Genomic DNA, 22642 nt, shown 5'->3' on the forward strand with positions numbered 1-22642 from the left:
CTCTAGCTTAGGCCATGCACCCACTAAATAACCTAATTACGCACTGCCTGTACATATACTGTATACTTCCCCCACCTCTTGTCTCCACCCCATTCCTTCAGATTGTAAGCTCGCAAGGGCAGGGCTCTCACCCTTTTGTGTCATGGAATGTTATTAATTCAATTGCTTGCACACTGTTAGAAATTTATACATTTTAGTCATCCTGTTAAATCAAATTGTAATCAGCAGTGCTGTATCTTGTATCAGTGTTCATATTTCCATGTATATCATTGTCTGTATCATTATGTATCCCTTGTTTGTTTTCTTACATTGTACAGCGCCACGGAATATGTTGGCGCTTTATAAATAAATAAATAATAATAATAAACAGACATAGGTGTTCCCATTATAGGTAGGCAGCAATAGGGACCCCCAATATAGGTAAACAGACATAGGTGTTCCCATTATAGGTAGGCAGCAATAGGGACCCCCAATATAGGTAAACAGACATAGGTGTTCCCATTATAGGCAGGCAGCAATAGGGACCCCCAATATAGGTAAACAGACATAGGTGTTCCCAGTATAGATAGGCAGAAATGGGGGCCCCCAGTATAGGTAATCAGACATAGTTGTTCCCAGTATAGATAGGTAGTAATAGGGACCCCCAATATAGGTAACAAGGCATAGGTGTTTTCAATATAGTTAGGAATGAATAGGGACCACTAATACACATAACAAGGCGGACACGCTACAGTGCACGCTGTCCCCCCTATTATACTCACCCAGTTACTGCTTCGTTCCTCAGCCATCTCCTGTTCACTTGCCGTCTCGCTCGCTTTCCCCGTCCACCACGCTGCTCTTCCGCATCACTGAAGGGCGTCCGCATGCTATTTCATCAGCGGTGGAATCCAGGCGATTCTGCACCGCAATAGTGGAAACAAGCCCTGACTCTTTCTAGTCCATTAAAAAGAAAGTCTGCAGGAATGCTCTCTGTAACACAGTTAAGATACATACAGACAGTGTATCTCTCACTCCTGCATCCACCTCCCTCTTCTTAGCTTGCAAAGTTGTCAGACACAGGCTGGGGCTGTAATGACGAATGTTATCTGTGTGATTTCTATTCAGCATCAAAACAGCAGAAGCTGCTTTCTAGCAGGGAAGGAATGAAGTGTACAGGTACATCTGTAGTTAACTTTTCTTCCATGATAGCATCATCATTTAAACAAACTTCTCTGCTAAAAAGCCTTTGGCTGGGAGAACACTTGTCTGTCAGTTTTCTGTGTGCGCTTTTCTGCATGCGATTTTTTACACACCATGGGCTTGATTCACAAAGCCGTGCTAACTGTTTAGCACGGGTGTGCTAGACAGTTAGCACGTGAAGTGCCGTTTGCAGACTTTTGCATGCACACGTCCGCGATCGCGCAAATCGCGGCACTTTGCGTGCGTAAAAGTCCGCAAACGGCACTTCACGTGCTAACTGTTTAGCTCACCCGTACTAAACAGTTAGCACGGCTTTGTGAATCAAGCCCCATGTGTGTCTGTATGTGGGAAAACGCAGGCATTTTTTCACAGAAGGTACTTAAATTAATACAGAAAATCCACACTCTGGATAGGAAAAACACCTTGAAGTATGTACTGGGCCGCCATTGATTTACATTGGTTCTCAGTTTTCTTGGGCAGAAAACACAGACAAGTGTGATCCCAGTCTAGAGTTCTGTTTGTGCTGTTTACTATTGGTTCCTGTCATTGCTGAGCTAATTTGCCTTAAGGTGCGTACACACGCACTACTATAAGGAACGATGGGTTCGTCAGACCCTCCTGCTGGGCGGGCGTTCCAGCGATAGTAGAGCGTGTGTACAGCCTGTTGGCAGACTGATAACACTGTTTCTGAACGATCCACTCAGTGGATCATTCAGAAACAGTGTTATCAGTCTGCCGACAGACTGTACACACGCTCTACTATCGCTGGAACACCCGCCCAGCGGGAGGGTCCGACGGACCCGTCGTTCTTTATAGTAGTGCGTGTGTACGCACCTTTAGTTTTATCACCCGAGTTATACCTGAACGTGGCCACAGCCGTGGTCAGACGGGAATCTTGTTAGTTTGACACATTGTGGCATTACCCGGCAGCAAAAAAAGATGCAATTCGCAGAGTGTGAGCAGGGAGGAGTAAAGTGTCTATTATCTTCAGGTTCACGTGCCGCATCTTCGGTGCAGGTTCTCGTCAGTGCTTCTTAGCGTCTGTTCTCCGTGGCGACAGCAAGGGTTTCTTATAATGTGGCCCATCAGTGAGACACTGGCTCGGAGAAATTTGGATTACTGGGGGGGTCGTCTGGCTATCCATACTGAGCGGGTATCTGGCTACCTGTACTGTGGAAATAGTGGTCTGTCTGGGTGGGGTGACACCTGGCTACCTGTTGGGGGGGGGGGGGGTCATCTGGCTACCTATACGGGGAGGGGGGGGGGTGACAGCTGGCTATATATACTGGGGGGTCACCTGGCTACCTATAGTGGGAGGATCACTTGGCTATCTACACTGGGGGAACATCTGGCTACCTTTACTGGGGGGTTATTTCACTATCTATACTGCAGGGACATTCGGTCACCTATACTGGGGGGACATACTTTCAACAGGGTTGCTGAGGAGGGGGGCCCTAAATTTATTGCTCTGATTGGGGCCCTGTGTGGTCTTAATCCGGCTTTGATTCGAGCTGGTTAACACACAGGGAACACATAGTAGCTGCTGCTTTAACAGGCAGAACTTGGGATCAATCAGAGGGCTACATTACATCTCCGTCTTAGTCACCTGGTAAATTTGAATGGGGATAGTGTGCGCACTGGGGCTTATTAACTTTGAAGCTAGTACTGAATTTAAGTTGCGCTTTAGCAGCGCAGCTTAATCTGACATCAGCATTTAAACATTGGGCTTGTCCACCATTTTGTCTGTGGCCCCTGGAGGACCCCCTGACAAGAGCTGGACCCCAGGTTGAGAACCACTGGTATAATACATACTTTGTTAGAGGGGTAAGTAACAGTTATCACCCATGGCAATTTTACCACTATTTACGGATTATGGTCTATTGTCTTTAAATTTCATACACTGTATTTTATAGCTTGTGACAATGTATCAGTGATTATCTGAGCTTAATACTATTACAAAGAAATACATTTGATATGCAGTTTACATATTATATCAAAATAATTTACAAAATCTCACCTCATCAAAATCAGCAATAATTTCATTTAAAAGTCGCAAACATTCCACTCCCATATTATTGCCATCAAGTTCAATGTAAAAATCATTAAAATTAGGAATGGAAGCAAACATCACACCAACTTGTGAATAGGATTGATAATAAAGATCCTGTAAGAAAAAAATGAACTGTGTTAGGAGTCACCATTAGATTGCCATTGTCTCATTTATGTATTATTAGGTGGGCAGACATCATAATCTGTCAAAGGTATCACACATGCGAGACAGTATGTTGTCTCCCAGGTGCTTGAATTCAGCACGTAGTGGATTGCATTGACAGATTGATAGATGATGCTGCAGAGGACACAGCTGTCATGGTACACATTGGCACCAATACCAAACTTGTGAAAGATGGAAGGTCAGAAAAAATGATTTCAGGGAACTAGGAGATAAACTCAGGGCAAGGACCACCAAGGTGGTGTTTTCTGAAATGCTGCCAGTATCACGTGCTTCGCCTGAAAGGCAGCAGGAGCTTAGGTAGTTTAACAAGTGAGTGAGAAGTTGGTGCAGGAATAAAGGGTTTGGGCTCTTGGAGCACTCAGAAGACTTTTCTGTCGGCTACAGACCCTACAGTAAAGTTACTCTGCACATCAATGGGGAGGTGCAGCTGTGCTGGAGGAGAGGATGGTTGGAGGACATTTTAATTTCAAATTTATTTTGTAAGGATAAATCAAAACTTATAAAGTACAGGTATTACAAAGTTGTTACGGATAAATAATCATACATTTTTCTAAATAAATCATAAGTTATAACAAGTCATACAATTAGTATAAACATGACAATAAAGTAGTGCTAGGCGTAATGGAAAAAACTACGCTTATGGATCATTACGCGTAATTTTACACTATTACGCATTACGGAATTACGGTTACGGCGTAGACATTTATCTACGTTTCGTGTCTGTAATTACGCATGGTCCTTACGCAATTACGCGTAAGAATACCGTAATGCAGGTTGTTACGGTACGGTCTTACGCGTAATTTCCTACTAGCAATTAATGCGTAAGGCCATGCTCCCAAGCGGAAAAGTTGACGCATGGATCAATGTTAGGTAGCCGCCGACTTTAAGGGTTAATAGCAAAGCCCCCTTAACCACTTGAGGACCTAGGGCTTTCTATCCCTTAAGGACCGGCCACTTTTTTTCCATTCAGACCACTGCAGCTTTCACGGTTTATTGCTCGCTCATACAACCTACCACCTAAATGAATTTTGGCTCCTTTTCTTGTCACTAATAAAGCTTTCTTTTGGTGCTATTTGATTGCTCCTGCGATTTTTACTTTTTATTATATTCATCAAAAAAGACATGAATTTTGGCAAAAAAATGATTTTTTTAACTTTCTGTGCTGACATTTTTCAAATAAAGTAAAATTTCTGTGTACATGCAGCGCGAAAAATGTGGACAAACATTTCTTCTAACTTGCGACAAAAAAAAAATGAAATCTGCCACGGCCCCTCTCTGAATACCTTGAAGGGTCTACTTTCCAAAATGGGTCATTTGTGGGGTGTGTTTACTGTCCTGACATTTTGGGGGGTGCTAAATTGTAAGCACCCCTGTAAAGCCTAAAGGTGCTCATTGGACTTTGGACCCCTTAGCGCAGTTAGGCTGCAAAAAAGTGCCACACATGTGGTATTGCCATACTCAGGAGAAGTAGTATAATGTGTTTTGGGGTGTATTTTTACACATACCCATGCTGGGTGGGAGAAATATCTCTGTAAATGACAATTTTTTAATTTTTTTTACACACAATTGTCCATTTACAGAGATCTTTCTCCCACTCAGCATGGGTATGTGTAAAAATACACCCCAAAACACATTATACTACTTCTCCTGAGTACGGCGATACCACATGTGTGGCACTTTTTTACACCCTAACTGCACTAAAGGGCCCAAAGTCCAATGAGTACCTTTAGGATTTCACAGGTCATTTTGAGAAATTTCGTTTCAAGACTACTCCTCACGGTTTAGGGCCCCTAAAATGCCAGGGCAGTATAGGAACCCTACAAATGACCCCATTTTAGAAAGAAGACACCCCAAGGTATTCCGTTAGTAGTATGGTGAGTTCGTAGAAGATTTTATTTTTTGTCACAAGTTAGCGGAAAATGACACTTTGTGAAAAAACACAATTAAAATCAATTTCCGCTAACTTGTGACAAAAAATAAAATCTTCTATGAACTCGCTATACTACTAACGGAATACCTTGGGGTGTCTTCTTTCTAAAATGGGGTCATTTGTGGGGTTCCTATACTGCCCTGGCATTTTAGGGGCCCTAAACCGTGAGGAGTAGTCTTGAAACGAAATTTCTCAAAATGACCTGTGAAATCCTAAAGGTACTCATTGGACTTTGGACCCTTTAGCGCAGTTAGGGTGCAAAAAAGTGCCACACATGTGGTATCGCCGTACTCGGGAGAAGTAGTACAATGTGTTTTGGGGTGTATTTTTACACATACCCATGCTGGGTGGGCGAAATACCTCTGTAAATGGACAATTGTGTGTAAAAAAATCAAAAGATTGTCATTTACAGAGGTATTTCTCCCACCCAGCATGGGTATGTGTAAAAATACACCCCAAAACACATTATACTACTTCTCCCGAGTACGGCAATACCACATGTGTGGCACTTTTTTGCACCCTAACTGCACTAAGGGGCCCAAAGTCCAATGAGTACCTTTAGGATTTCACAGGTCCTCACGGTTTAGGGCCCCTAAAATGCCAGGGCAGTATAGGAACCCCACTAATGACCCCATTTTAGAAATAAGACACCCCAAGGTATTCCGTTAGGAGTATGGTGAGTTCATAGAAGTTTTTTTTTTTTTGTCACAAGTTAGCGGAAATTGATTTTAATTGTTTTTTTTTCACAGAGTGTCATTTTCCGCTAACTTGTGACAAAAAATAAAATCTTCTATGAACTCACCATACTCCGTACGGAATACCTTTGGGTGTCTTCTTTCTAAAATGGGGTCATTTGTGGGGTTCCTATACTGCCCTGGCATTTTAGGGGCCCTAAACCGTGAGGAGTAGTCTTGAAACCAAATGTCGCAAAATGACCTGTGAAATCCTAAAGGTACTCATTGGACTTTGGGCCCCTTAGCGTACTTAGGGTGTAAAAAAGTGCCACACATGTGGTACCCGCCATACTCAGGAGAAGTAGTATAATGCGTTTTGGGGTGTATTTTTACACATACCCGTGCTAAGTGGGAGAAATATCTCTGTACATGACAATTGTTTGATTTTTTTTACACACAATTGTCCATTTACATAGAAATTTCTCCCACCCAGCATGGGTATGTGTAAAAATACACCACAAAACACATTATACTACTTTTCCTGAGTACGGCGAAACCACATGTGTGACACTTTTTTGCAGCCTAGGTGCGCTAAGGGGCCCAACGTCCTATTCACAGGTCATTTTGAGGCATTTGTTTTCTAGACTACTCCTCGCGGTTTAGGGCCCCTAAAATGCCAGGGCAGTATAGGAACCCCACAAGTGACCCCATTTTAGAAAGAAGACACCCCAAGGTATTCCGTTAGGTGTATGGCGAGTTCATAGATGATTTTATTTTTTTGTCACAAGTTAGTGAAAAATGACACTTTGTGAAAAAAAAAAACAATAAAAATCAATTTCCGCTAACTTTTGACAAAAAATAAAATCTTCTATGAACTCATCATACACCTAACAGAATACCTTGGGGTGTCTTTTTTTCTAAAATGGGGTCACTTGTGGGGTTCCTATACCGCCCTGGCATTTTACGGGCCCAAAACCGTGAGTAGTCTGGAAACCAAATGTCTCAAAATGACTGTTCAGGGGTATAAGCATCTGCAAATTTTGATGACAGGTGGTCTATGAGGGGGCGAATTTTGTGGAACCGGTCATAAGCAGGGTGGCCTTTTAGATGACAGGTTGTATTGGGCCTGATCTGATGGATAGGAGTGCTAGGGGGTTGACAGGAGGTGATTGATGGGTGTCTCAGGGGGTGGTTAGAGGGGAAAATAGATGCAATCAATGCACTGGGGAGGTGATCGGAAGGGGGTCTGAGGGGGATCTGAGGGTTTGGCCGAGTGATCAGGAGCCCACACGGGGCAAATTAGGGCCTGATCTGATGGGTAGGTGTGCTAGGGGGTGACAGGAGGTGATTGATGGGTGTCGCAAGGTGTGATTAGAGGGGGGAATAGATGCAAGCAATGCACTGGCGAGGTGATCAGGGCTGGGGTCTGAGGGCATTCTGAGGGTGTGGGCGGGTGATTGAGTGCCCTAGGGGCAGATAGGGGTCTAATCTGATAGGTAGCAGTGACAGGGGGTGATTGATGGGTAATTAGTGGGTGTTTAGGGTAGAGAACAGATGTAAACACTGCACTTGGGAGGTGATCGGACGTCGGATCTGCGGGTGATCTATTGGTGTGGGTGGGTGATCAGATTGCCCGCAAGGGGCAGGTTAGGGGCTGATTGATGGGTGGCAGTGACAGCGGGTGATTGATGGGTGGCAGTGACAGGGGGTGATTGATGGGCGGCAGTGACAGGGGGTGATTGATAGGTGATTGATAGGTGATTGACAGGTAATCAGTGGGTTATTACAGGGGAGAACAGATGTAAATATTGCACTGACGAATTGATAAGGGGGGGTCTGAGGGCAATCTGAGCGTGTAGGCGGGTGATTGGGTGCCCGCAAGGGGCAGATTAGGGTCTGATCTGATGGGTAACAGTGACAGGTGGTGATAGGGGGTGATTGATGGGTGATTGATGGGTAATTAGTGGGTGTTTAGAGGAGAGAATAGATGGAAACACTGCGCTTGGGTGGTGATCTGATGTCGGATCTGCAGGCGATCTATTGGTGTGGGTGGGTGATCAGTTTGCCCGCAAGGGGCAGGTTAGGGGCTGATTGATGGGTGGCAGTGACAGGGGGTGATTGATGGGTGATTGACAGGTGATTGACAGGTGATCAGTGGGTTATTACAGGGAAGGACAGATGTAAATAAAGCCCTGGCGAATTGATAAGGGGGGGTCTGAGGGCAATCTGAGCGTGTAGGCAGGTGATTGGGTGCCCACAAAGGGGCAGATTAGGGTCTGATCTGATGGGTAACAGTGACAGGTGGTGATAGGGGGTGATTGATGCTTGATTGATGGGTAATAAGTGGGTGTTTAGAGGAGAGAATAGATTTAAACGCTGCGCTTGGGTGGTGATCTGATGTTGGATCTGCGGGCGATCTATTGGTGTGGGTGGGTGATCAGATTGCCCGCAAGGGGCAGGTTAGGGGCTGATTGTTGGGTGGCAGTGACAGGGGGTGATTTATGGGTGATAGGTGATTGGCAGGTGATTGACAGGTGATCAGTGGGTTATTACAGGGAAGGACAGATGTAATTAATGCACTGGCGAATTGATAAGGGGGGGGGGGTCTGAGGGCAATCTGAGCATGTGGGCGGGTGATTGGGTGCCCACAAGGGGCAGATTAGGGTCTGATCTGATAGGTAACAGTGACAGGTGGTGATAGGGGGTGATTGATGGGTGATTGATGGGTAATTAGTGGGTGTTTAGAGAAGATAACAGATGTAAACAATACATTTGGGAGGTAATCTGACGGCGGGTTTGCGGGCGATCTAATGGTGTGGGTGGGTGATCAGATTGCCCGCAAGGGGCAGGTTAGGGGCTGATTGATGGGTGGCAGTGACAGGGGGTGACAGGGGGTGATTGATGGGTGATGGGTGATAGGCAGGTGATTGACAGGTGATCAGTGGGTTATTACAGGGAAGAACAGATGTAATTAATGCACTGGTGAATTGATAAGGGGGGGTCAGAGGGCAATCTGAGCGTATGGGCGGGTGATTGGGTGCCCGCAAGGGGCAGATTAGGGTCTGATCTGATAGGTAAAAGTGACAGGTGGTGATAGGGTGTGATTGATGGGTGATTGATGGGTAATTAGTGGGTGTTTAGAGGAGAGAATAGATGTAAACAATGGATTTGGGAGGTGATCTGATGTCGGATCTGCGGGCGATCTATTGGTGTGGGGGGGGGGGTGATCAGATTGCCCGCAAGGGGCAGGTTAGGGGCTGATTGATGGGTGGCAGTGACAGGGGGTGATTGATGGGTGATTGACAGGTGATTGACAGGTGATCAGGGGGGATAGATGCATACAGTACATGGGGGGGGGGGGGTCTGGGGGGGAGGTCTGGGGAGAATCTGAGGGGTGGGGGGGTGATCAGGAGGGAGCAGGGGGCAGGGGGGGGATAAAAAAAATAGCGTTGACAGATAGTGACAGGGAGTGATTGATGGGTGATTAGGGGGGTGATTGGGTGCAAACAGGGGTCTGGGGGGTGGGCAGGGGGGGTCTGATGGGTGCTGTGGGCGATCTGGGGCGGGGGGGGGAAATCAGTGTGATTGGTGCAGACTAGGGTGGCTGCAGCCTGCCCTGGTGGTCCCTCGGACACTGGGTCCACCAGGGCAAGAGGCAGCCTGTATAATACACTTTGTAAACATTACAAAGTGTATTATACACTTTGTATGCGGCGATCGTCGGGTTAACATCCCGCCGGCGCTTCCGTATGGCCGGCGGGATGTTGCGGCGGGTGAGCGGCGCCAGGCGGAGACGGATGACGCGATCGCTCCGCCCATGCCCCTACAAGGACCGCCACCATTTGTCTATACGGCGGTCCTTGCGGGGTGCACTTCCCGGCCGCCAATTGTATATACGGCGGTCGGGAAGTGGTTAATTGCTAAGAGTCTCAAATTTGGAGAATATATTAAGGAGATCAAAAGGAATAAGAGGAATTTTTTTTTTTTTTTTAAAAGACCTTATAGTTTTTCAGAAAATCGATTTTAAAGTTTCAAAGGAAAAATGTATACATTTAAAATCCGCCGACTTTAACGGTTAATAGCAAAGCCTGCTTAAAATTTAGGAACACCAAATTCCCAGGGTATATTAAGGGGTTCAGTGGGAATAAGAGGAAAATTTTTTTTCAAAAAGACCTTATAGTTTTTGAGAAAATCGATTTTTAAGTTTCAAGGGGAAAAATGTCTTTCAAATGCGGATCATTTATTTAAAGGGACAGGTAAGTATTAATGGTTAATTAAGAATATTAAAGGACTTTTTTCGTGGTTATGTTTTTTGTTCAATTAAAATACTTTTTCTAAGTGTTTGTGTGTTTATTTACTTTTAACTCTTAAAGGAAATGGGTAAGGGGTACAAGTACCCCTATACTCATTTCTCCTGGGAGGGGGTGGGCATCTGGGGGACCCCTTTTTAAAGGGGACTCCCAGATGCCACCATGAACCCCCACCCCCCAGGAAATCGCGGCCTCCACCTACACCGCCCATCGGAAGTGGAGAAGAGCCCCTTGTCCTTGGATTGGACAAGGGCTCGGAGGGGGAGGGGAAAGCTTGGCTGCCCCTCCCCTTCCGAGACCCCGCAATCCATGGACCATGCGGGCTGGTATAGTCAGGGTGCGGAGCCCCACGCGGCCGGTGCTCCGCATTCTGGCTATCCCAGCCTGCATGGGGGACAAGGGGTTAAAGAGGTCTGGGAGGGGGGACCCCACGTCATTTTTTTTTTATTTCCCACACTCAGAACGAAGTAAGTAAAACTCTTTCCACTTGGGTGAATCTATGAAAATAATACACTATTGTTACCTGTGCAAAAAAACCTGACATTTTCCGCATTTGAAAGACATTTTTCCCCTTGAAACTTAAAAATCGATTTTCTCAAAAACTATAAGGTCTTTTTGAAAAAAAAAATGTCCTCTTATTCCCACTGATCCCCTTAATATACCCTGGGAATTTGGTGTTCCTAAATTTTAAGCAGGCTTTGCTATTAACCGTTAAAGTCGGCGGGTTTTTAAATGTATACATTTTTCCTTTGAAACTTTAAAATGGATTTTCTGAAAAACTATAAGGTCTTTTTGAAAAAAAAAATGTCCTCTTATTCATTCTGATCTACTTAATATATTCTCCAAATTTGAGGCTCTTAGCATTTAAGGCGGCTTTGCTATTAACCCTTAGAGTCGGCGGCTTTTTTATATTATACGGGAGCGTAATATTACGCGATTACGGCAGACTGTGTAATTTCAATAGGAGTTTACGGTCTTACGCGTAATTTGTTATGCGTAATAACGTAACTTATGGTCTACGCGTAATTAATTACGTGTAATACTGTAACCTTACACGTAACGCTTACGGTGCATTTGTAGTGAATTACGATGCGTAATTACGCTAATGCGTAATTTCAGCACAGCACTACAATAAAGTGTACTTTCAAAAGAGTATGGATTAATTATTCTTATGTACTATAGCTGTTCTACTTACAGTATATCTATAAGTATTATTGTCTAGTTGTATATCCTATATAAATTTAAAAAAGAAAGGAAAATATAACATGGCTGGTAGGAACGTACAGCCAAAATAACAAACAATATTCGGTAGGCTCTCAAACGCAATGCTATCTCATACAATGATAATTGTTGTGGGTTGCATGTAAAATGTAATGGTTTGCTTAATGAACATCTATACTTTAATAGGCAGTTGGGTGAGGCGGAATCCTCATAATCTAGTTAAAGCATAATTCAAACATGTAGCTGATAGATTAGCTATCTAGGGTGACCAAACTCAGTGAAAAGGTGTCAAATTATCATTTAATATTGCATTTTTTTTTCTTTAGAGATATATGTACTCAATAGTTTGTTAATCTTTTTATTTATATGATTCCAGAATCTGGCCACCACTAGCCACCAAATATGCATAATATCTCCTCTACCTCCACAACCGCTAAAACAGGAGCCTGGAATATCACCATTGGCATGTAGTCTACTAGGTGTCATGTATGTCCTATGTAAAAGTGTAAAAGGAGTTTCTATGAGTGAGTAATATAAACTGTTTCTAGATAGACTGTCACATAGATCATACCATTCTTCAACAGTTAAAAGTAGATCGCAGGTTGGAGGACATTTTAAACTAGGACCTGGGGGGAGGAGGGAGAATTTAGAGAGTGCATGGGAACTAGCTAGAGTAGACAGACAATGGAAACCTGGGATTAGGGTCTGGAGAGGGAGGTGACTAAAAGAAGAATGAGGTGACTAAAAATAAGCAGGTAAGTGAGGGGTGACCATAGGATGAAAGTCACTTGATGAATCTCAGAAACTGGGAGGGGAAAAAAGAAACAAAAAACCACCAGGAGCACCAGATAGTGTATTATTTTCAGACATTTAATTAATTATTATTATTATTATTATTTAGTATTTATATAGCGCCAACATATTACGCAGCGCTGTACAGTGTATATATATATATATATATATATTGTCTTGTCACTAACTGTCCCTCAAAGGAGCTCACAATCGAATCCCTACCATTGCCATATGTCTATATTATGTAGTGTAAGTACTGTGGTTTAGGGCCAATTTTTAGGGGGCAGCCAATTAACTTATCCGTATGTTTTTGGAATGTGGGAGGAAACCTGAGTGCCCGGAGGAAACCCACGCAGACACGGAGAGAACATACAAACTCTTTGCAGATAGTGCCCTGGCTGGGATTCGAACCAGGGACCCAGTGCTGCAAGGCGAGAGCGCTAACCACTACGCCACTGTGCTGCCCACTACGGCACGGTGTGAAATATTAGGCAATCACAGTATAAGGCAGATGGAGAATTCCATCTCCATGCAGATTGGGTATCCTCTTCGGGATAGATTGATTTGCATACCAGAAAAAGGACCACTGGGTATTATTTTGTACACAAATTGTACACAAATGGAAAGAGGCACCCCAATGTTGTATGCAATGGGTAAACTTGGGTAATGAAACCATCTTACGTCAGGGGGGTGGTTTAAAGATAATTTTATTGGACACAGGGAAAGGCTACATGTTTTGACAGACCTGCCCGCTTACTTATGCAGCTAGACTGGGAGCTCCTAGGCTTTTTATTAAGGGAGTTGAGTTCAATTATCAATTAGACGCTTTATTTAATTTTCTACAGTTCTCTTTCAAGTGTTCAGTTCCCTATGACTGGCATGTAGCTGATGTTTTTCCAGAACCAAGAAACTACAGACCTGTAAGCTTAACATCAGTTATGTGAAAACTGTTTCAAAGGTATCCTAAGGGATACTATACAAAACCTTATAGCACAGAATAATCTCATTTGAATGTATCGACGTGTTTTCTAAATACAAGTCTTGTCTCACTAACATGCTCAGCTTTTATGAAGTAGTACTTAGCAGTGTACTTAGACTTTACAAAGGCTTTTGACACAGTTCCCCACAATAGCCTGGTGCAGAAGTTGAGAATACAGGACTAGGAGAAAATGTGTGTGTGGGGATAGAGAACTGGTTAAGGGACAGAAGGCATAAGAATGGTGGTAAACTGGTCATATTCAAAATGGGAAACTGTTAGTAGTGGGGTCCCGTAAGGGTCAGTACTAGGTCCAACCTTTTTAAATCTCCTAATGATCTAGCAGATGGAATATAGAGCAATATGGTAATATTTTACCTGATCATGCACCTCCATTACTGTGAACCCATGCTATGCACTTGAGTGAACCTAGCTTGCATAATCTCTATGCTCCATCCAGTGAGTGACTAAGCATTACCTTATGCTCATACTGTGCTGTGTGATCTGGTTTTCTTGTATTCCTGTACTGTCATATTGCTGTATGTCACCCCTAAATATTGTCTGTAACCTAATCTAATGCCCAGCGCTGCGTAATATGTTGGCACTTTATAAATACAATAAATAATATTAATATTTGCAGATAATACACAATTTTGCAGAATTATAAAAACTAAGCAGGATAGTGACATTTTACAACAGGATCTTGACAGGATGGCCATATTGGCAGAAAGATGGCAGGTGAAATTGAATGTAGATAAATGTAAGGTCATTGCACTTCAGCCGTACCAATCGTAGAGCACCACATAAGATAAATGACAGTTGGAAACATCAGACCTGGAAAATTACTTGGGAATACTGATTGCTAACAAGTTAAACTTCCATATTAAATGTCATGCAGCAACAACTTATTACATTCTGAGATGCATAAAACAGAAAACAAAATCACGAGATGATAGTATACTATTTTCTCTGTATAAACACTTGTGAGGCCACATCTGGAGTATGGGACAGTTTTAGGCATCACACTATAGGAAGGACATTGACATACTAGAAGAAGTACAAAGACAGGCAATTAAATTAATCAGAGGCTTGAAAGGTTTCACTTAAGGGTTGGACAAACTGGGTTTGTTTAGCTTGGAAAAAGGGCAGCTAAGGGGTGACCTGATTAACATGTATATATACATCAGCGGTTAATGCAGACGCTTGGCAGATAAGCTTTTTGTCCATAGGCTTGTACAAAGGACAAAGGGGCATGATCTGTGTATGGATGAATAAAGGTGTAATGCTCGGGGGTTATACTTTCTGACCACCCAGCGCAACAAGGCTAAGTAGCTGGATAATGGAAGAGGCTACACAGGCTGCCCAGCGCAACTGCAGCTCTGGGCTTCTGATATTGCTACAAATAAAACAAATGGCAGCATAGTGCGATGTTGCGCTGCCTTAGTTCGCACTGTGCTGCCTTAGCAATGGCAAGCATTCAGACAGGTACAAGACAGGACTATAGATTGGAACATAACTAGTAGCAACCGCAGCTCACAGTCACATCCACAGAAGTAGAGCAAGCAGGCTAACAACAGTCACCAGCAAGCATCCACCCAGGCAAGACTACAGGATAGAAAGTAACTAATAGCAACTGCAGCCTATAGTTACGTTCCCAGAAACTAGAGTAGCAGGAATACTACCAGTCACCAACGTGGCGATGGCAGAATCCAAGCTATCTGGATAATGGACTTCACTGATCCACCACGGATGCAGCGAATGTCCATCAAGCATGGAACTAGGCAATACACAATAATAAGAATAATAAGAAAAATAACAAACGACTCAACTAACAGATACATATATATTAGCAAGTCTGCATACATATTTATCAAAAAACTAGCTAAAGCACAAGTAATAAGGTCGCATAGAACTACAATAACAGAACTATAAAGAGTAACAAGGTGCCCAGCAGACCAGCGTACTGACCGCTATGACGGGCAGGGTCTAAAATGGGAGGCAGGCTTTTAAACCGGCATCAGCCAATGGATGCAAGTATGCAAATTTCCACACAGCTGAATGGTAATCATTCAATCCTGAGCTGGCTTGATTACCATTTGCTAGCTGGCTGTGAATGCAAAGGACTCCCATAAGAAATACATGCAGTATTATGTAACAACATGCATGCAGGAAATCCAGGGCTATCTGGTGGAATGATGACAGCATCCTGAGCTGCCCAGAACTGCAGAGTGATTGCAAATGACAATAAGACTTATTGCGAATGCACAACCGAATGCAAGCAGATAAGCCAAAACTGTTTGTTTGCAGCTCCACTGCCTCAGACAGAACACGCTACAGGAGGGATCCTTACAAAAGGTTTTGCCATCTATTTAGGAAGGGATTCTTTACAGTGGTTAAAATGTATAACAGTATTTTACCATATGAACTAGTGAAGGCAAATTCTATATAAGCATTCAAAAGCAAAAGAGGCTTGGACGCTTTCCTTGCATTTAAAGGGGTTCTTTCGCGAATGAGAATAAAAAATAAAAAGTGGTTTATGCATAAACTATTAAACATCCTTCTAAAATAGTGTAAAAAGTTTTTTTTAAAAATGAATGGTTCCATCAATACAACATGTAATGTAAACAGTGACGGATGACGGACTGGGAGGCTAATCCATTTGTTAGGGGTGTTTTTTTTTACTTTCATTTCACAACCATAACTCCTGCCTACCTAGATTTCAGTGGTATAATCTACTGCTAGCAGGAACCGCTGCCGTTATAACTGCAACAGCTGAGCTCTGCTGAGCTCCTCAATATGTGTTTACATTGTTGCTAGACAACCAGACGGCCTGTGCTGGGAGTCTTTTGTGCAAAGAGTCATAAGCTGCTTGCAGAATCAGCCAGAATCAGTCCCATCTACAGCATATGATTTTTTTTTGTCAGATTCGATTCAATTTGATTTGATTCATTGATTGGATTTGATTTAATCTGACATGTCCGATTCATGATTCGATTCAATTGGAACCATGAATCGAACATGTCGAATCATGAATTGAATCATGAATCGGACATGTCAGATTGAATAAAAAATGCAAAAATCTTGCATGTGTATACATCAATCAGGGAGTGTAATTAGAGCACTGCTTCACTCTGACACACCAAACTCACTGTGTAACGCACCGCAAACAGCTGTTTGTGTAGTGACGGCCGTGTTGGACTGGTGCGCACGATGGCGAGAGTGCAGGCTGTGGCGGTTTTCGAGCCCATATGGTCGCCGGGCTGTGGTAGCTCAATGATAGAACAACAATGACTGTCCAGCTGATCAAATTTGGTCTGTCCACAATGAAGCAACGACCTTATTATCTTCGGTGTGCCACCCCCCGAGACACTCATATAGCCGGTGGACATTGCTTCATTGTGATACGCAAGCCCCTTCACCGCGGCAAGGTAACGATCACGAGGTGGAATTGACACATGTACATGCCTTTTTCAGGAATAAAAATTCAAAACTCAGGAAACCGCCTGGAGTGGTGGCGGAGAAGGCAGTCAAGCGGCCTGCAGGCAGAGATGCTGTGTGGGGAGCGACTTAGTCATGGGGCAGGCAGTCACACGGCATGCAGGCAGAGATGCTGTGTGCGGGGACTGACTTAGTCTTCGGGCGGGCAGTAGCCCTCCGGGATCCATGCTTCATTTATTTTGATAAAGGTGAGGTACTGAACACTTTTTTGACTTTTTTAAGGCAGGGCAAGACAGAAGTTGGATGGCAAATTGGGACAGCTCTGGCCACAGGTCAAGCCTGCGCACCCAGTAGTCCAAGGGTCCATCGCTGCTCACCGTGTCTACATCCACACTTAAGGCCAGGTAGTCAGCTAACTGCCGGTCCAGGCATTGGTGGAGGGGGAATCCGGAAGTGCTAAGGCGAGGCGTTGGACTAAAGAATGTCTGCATGTCCATCATCACCATGAGATCGCTGGAGCGTCCAGTCCTTGCCTGCATGGACATGGGAGGATTACCGGCAGTGGTACCTTTATTGCATTGTGCTGTGACATCACCCTTAAATGCATTGTAAAGCATAGTTGCCAGCTTGTTCTGCGAGTGCTGCATCCTTTCTGCCTTCATGTGATTTGGAAATATCTCTGCTACTTTTTGCCTATACCGAGGGTCTAGTAAAGTGGCCACCCAGTACAGCTCATTCCCCTTGAGTTTTTTTATACGGGGGTCCCTCAACAGGCTGGACAGCATGAAAAACGCCATCTGCACAAAGTTGGATGCAGACGTACTATCCATCTCCTCTTGCTCTTCCCCAGTGATGTCAGCTAAGTTCTCCTCCTACCCCCAGCCACGAACAATACCACGGGAAAGGTGAGGAGCACAAGCCCCCTGCGACACCTGCTGCGGTTGTTCTTCCGCCTCATCCTCCTCCTCCAAAACAACACCTTCCTCATCATCTGACTCCTCTTCCCCAAACAACTCTTCCTCCTCCTCCCCCCCTCTGTGCTGCTGCAGGTGTTGAGGAATCATCTGCTTCTGCTGAGAATTGATCCCACAACTCTTCCTCCCGTTCCAGTTCCTGTTCACGCTCCTCCACAGCTTGATCCACCACTCTATGCATGTCACGCTCCAGGAAGAAGGCATATGGGATCAAGTCGCTGATGGTGCCTTCACTGCGACTCACCAGGTTTTTCATCTCCTCAAACGGCCACATGAGCCTGCAGGCATTTCGCATCAGTGTCCAGTACTTCGGCCAGAACATCCCAATCTCCCCAGACTGTGTCCTTTGACTGTAGTTGTAGAGATACTGTTTGACGGCTTTCTCCTGTTGTAGCAGGCGGTCGAACATCAGGAGGGTCGAATTCCAGTGAGTCGAGCTATCGCAAATCAAGCGTCTCACCGGCAAGTTGTTTCACCGCTGAATATCGGCAAAGTGTGCCATGGCCGTGTAAGACCGCCTGAAATGCCCAAACACCTTCCTGGACTGCTTCAGGACATCCTGTAAGCCTGGGTACTTAGGCACAAATCTATGAATTACGAGCACATGTGCCATGCAGGGTACATGTGTCAACTTTCCCAAATTCAAAGCCGAAATGAGATTGCTGCCATTGTCACACACCACGTTGCCGATCTTCAGTTGGTGCGGAGTCAGCCACTGATCCACCTGTTTGTTAAGAGCAGCCAGGAGAGCCGCTCCAGTGTGACTCTCCGCTTTGAGGCAAGACAAGTCTAAGATGGCATGACACCATTGTACCTGACATGCAGCATAGGCCCTGGGGAGCTGGGGCTGTGTAGCTGGAGAGGAGATCGCAGCACCAGTAGAGTTGAACTGCCATTCAGCCAAGGAGGAGGAGGAGGACGACAGCGAAGAGGATGTAGCAGGAGGAGAGGAGGTGGCAGCAGGCCTGCCTGCAAGCCGTGGAGGTGTCACTAGGTCCGCTGCACAGTCACGTACTCCCTGCTTGCCAGCGGTCACCAGGTTGACCCAATGGGCTGTGTAAGTAATGTACCTGCCCTGACCATGCTTGGCAGACCAGGCATCCGTGGTCAGATGGACCCTTGACCCAACGCTGTGTGCCAGAGGTGATACCACTTGCCTTTCAACTTCATGGTACAGTTTGGGTATCGCCTTTTTGGAGAAATAATTGCAGCCTGGTATCTTCCACTGCGATGTCCCAATGGCCACACATTTTTGGAAGGCCTCAGAGTCCACCAGCTGGTATGGGGTGTGGGCACTATGGTGGCGTTAGCAGCTGACGTTGAAGGGCATGATGGCTGGCTGTACATAGGTGGCGATACATGGCGCTGGACACTGCCACCAGCTGTTTCTGATGATGAGCTCACCCTGCTTCTTTCAGCAACTCGTCTCCTCCTACTCCTCTCTCACTCCCCCTCTGAACTGTCCCCTTGGTCATCGTGTCTCTTAGGATCCCACATAGCATCCATGGCAGTATCATCATCATACTCATCCTCCAAAGCTTTGCTTGTATCAGACACCTCCAAAACTGCACCAACAGCAGGTACTTCATCCTCCGTCTCCTTACACCTTACGTCCCTAGTGTCACCTAACTCAGACATATGAGGTGGTGTAACTTGCGCCTTCATCTTGTTGTAACAATAATGGCTGTGAATCAGTGATTTCCCCACCAAATAAGTTCTGCAAAGTGTCAAATGTAGTGGATGTGGTACTTGAAGTAGCGCTGGTGGCTGCGGAAGATGAGGAGTTCTGTGTTAAATTGTCTACCACGTCCTGACAATCTTGGGAGTTGATGGGACGTGCCTTCTTTTAAGCACTGTACTTTGGGCCAGGGCCACACGAAATCAGGTCAGCACGGGCTCTAACAGACCTGCTGGGTGGCCTGCCTCTGGGTCTGCCCCTGCCTCTGCCTCTACCTGTTTTGTCCATATCAGGGGGATGAAGTCAAAGTTATGCACTGACTTGACTAATACAATGTGCAGTTACACAGGTGCAGTGAAAGGTAGCAGTGACTGGTATTACAATACAATGTGCAGCTGTCACACAGGTGCAGTTAACAGGTATGCACGGACTTGTATACTAAACAGCATGCGGTCACACAGGTGCAGTGAACAGGTGCAGGGATTGGTATTACAAATGTGCAGCTGTCACACACAGGTACCGTGAACAGGTGCAATGACTGATGGTATTAACAATGCGTGCGCTCAGGTAGGTATAGGTAGGTAGGTGCACTGAACAGTGAACAGGTGCAGTGATTGGAATTACAAATGTGCAGCTGCCTGTCACACACACACACAAGTACCCTGAACAGGTGCAATGACTGGTGGTATTAACAATGCGTGCGCTCACGTAGGTATAGGTAGGTAGGTGCACTGAACAGTGAACAGGTGCAGTGATTGGAATTACAAATGTGCAGCTGCCTGTCACACACACACAGGCAGGTACCCTGAACAGGTGCAATGACTGGTGGTATTAACAATGCGTGCACTCACGTAGATATAGGTAGGTAGGTGCACTGAACAGTGAACAGGTGCAGTGATTGGGATTACAAATGTGCAGCTGCCTGTCACACACACAGGTAGTCACTGAATGTGCTGGGCCTGGCAGTGGCACAGTAGAAATTACCAAGGCTGTCTATGCAACACAAGTGTCTGTGGGACATAAAAAAAAATAGATCATCATAAGAACAAGATTAGCTCTCAAAAGAGCTGTTGAGGGGTGCTTTTTTTAGCAATAAGAATCAGCAAGGAGCAAGCTAACAAGCCTACAAGAGCCTAACTAAGCTTTCGCTATAGCTCTCTCTGCAGCAGCTCTCCCTTCTCTAATTACTGCAGGCACACAAGTGAGTCCAATGCCTGACACTGCCTGCCTTTTATAAGGGGGGAGTGGGGCTCCAGGAAGGAGTGTAGCCTGATTGGCTACAATGTGCCTGCTGACTCTGATGTAGAGGGTCAAAGTTGACCCTAATGATGCACTATGGGGGCGAATCGAACTTCCGGAAAAGTTTGCGGGTCTCCGCGATCGCGAACCACGGAAGTTCGCCGGTTCCCGTTCGCCAGCGAACAGTTCGGGCCATCACTAATTATAACAAATCTGATCTAAACCACATTAATGCCCATCTCTTTCAAACAGTTCATTCAAATATCACCTTTATACAGTTTTAATTGCCTTGTAAGGATCCCTCCTGTTGTGTATTCTGTCTGCTTATCTGCTTGCATTCGGTTGTGCATTTGCAATGGGTCTCAATGTAATTTGCAATCGCCTAGTTCCATGCTTGATGGACGTTCGCTGCATCCGCGGTGGATCAGTGAAGTCCATTATCCAGATAGCTTGGATTCTGCCTTTACCACGTTGGTGACTGGTAGTATTCCTGCTACTCTAGTTTCTGGGAATGTAACTGTAGGCTGCAGTTGCTATTAGTTACGTTCTATCCTGTAGTCTTGCCTAGGTGGATTCTTGCTGGTGACTGTTGTTACCCTGCTTGCTCTTCTTCTGTGGACGTGACTGTGAGCTGCGGTTGCTACTAGTTACGGTCCAATCTATAGTCCTGTCTTGTTCCTGTCTGAATGCTTGCCATCACTAAGGCAGCACAGTGCGAACTAAGGCAGCGCAACATCGCACTGTGCTGCCATTGAGTTATCGGAAGCCCAGAGCTGCAGTTGTTCTGGGCAGCTTGTGTAACCTCTTCCATTATCCAGCTCTTAGCCTTGTTGCGCTGAGTGGTCAGAAAGTATGACCCCCCCAGCATTACATGCCTAAATGTGCCCATTAATGATATAATTTCAGTAAATCATTGTATTGCATAAAAAAAGAAAAGCTGATGGGTCCAATTCATCCTGAACGATCACATTATTGATGATTTCCTTAACCACTTAAGCCCACAGGGTTGTAATTTTTTTGCATCTGAGTATCTTTCACTTCCCCTTCATTTGTCAATAACTTTATCACTACTCATCACAATGAATTGATCTATATCTTGTTTTTTTCGCCACCAATTAGGCTTTCTTTGGGTGATACATTTTGCTAAGAATTAATTTATTCTAAATCCATTTTAACAGGAATATTAAGAAAGAAATGGAGCAAATTCATTATTTCTCAGTTTTTGGCCATCATAGTTTGAAATGAATACATGTTACCGTGATTAAAACCCATGTATTTTATTTGCCTATTTGTCCCGCTTAAATCACGATTAAATCATGTCCCTATCACAATGTATGGCGCCGATATTTTATTTGGAAATAAAGGTGCATTTTTTCAATTTGCGTCCATTACTATTTACAAGCCTATAATTTAAAAACGTATAGTAATCCTTTGATATGCATATTTAAAAAGTTCAGACCCTTAGGTAACTATTTTTTTTTATTAGAATTTTTTTTTTGTTTATTAAAAATTTTATTTTGGTAACTTTTGGTGTGGGGAAGAAAACAGCTAATTTTTAACTGTAATTTAATGTATTTTTTTTTATTAAAGAATATATGTGGGTGTAGTTTACTATTTGGCCACAAGATGGCCACAGTCGAAAAAGTCCTGGAAGCATACAATGACGCTTCTAGGAACAAGAATTAAGACGGTGAACTTTTTTTTTGCAGAAATACCGCTGATGAGACATAGATCGGTGAATGGGAAGTATATTTCCATTCACTGATCGGGGGGCTAACGGCGGGCGGCGCCATCACGCGCACCACACACTGGAACGTGCACAGCCTATCTGGACGAACATATTCACCCAGGTAGGCTTAAGTGGTTAAAGAAGTGATTGTTCCGCTTGTCATGTTTTTTCATAGATGATTGCAAATTGGATTATTTATTGGTGCGAATAGATTAAATACAAACTTTTTTTTTTCAATCTAAATCTTCTCTCGCATTGATTCCTCTCTC

General features: G+C 44.5%; 1 protein-coding gene across 4 annotated transcripts in view; it reads right to left on the bottom strand.

The window, feature by feature from the left end:
• ADCY1 (adenylate cyclase 1) overlaps positions 1 to 22642 on the bottom strand; it is a 643071-nt gene that overhangs the window by 89648 nt on the left and 530781 nt on the right. For all 4 annotated transcript variants that reach the window (XM_068236507.1, XM_068236509.1, XM_068236508.1 and 1 more), the window contains one exon: positions 3197 to 3343. In XM_068236507.1, coding sequence (XP_068092608.1) covers positions 3197 to 3343 — 147 coding nt within the window. The remainder of the gene's footprint in view (positions 1 to 3196; positions 3344 to 22642) is intronic.

Source organism: Hyperolius riggenbachi, chromosome 5, assembly GCF_040937935.1.
Source record: "Hyperolius riggenbachi isolate aHypRig1 chromosome 5, aHypRig1.pri, whole genome shotgun sequence".
Lineage (NCBI taxonomy): Eukaryota > Metazoa > Chordata > Amphibia > Anura > Hyperoliidae > Hyperolius > Hyperolius riggenbachi.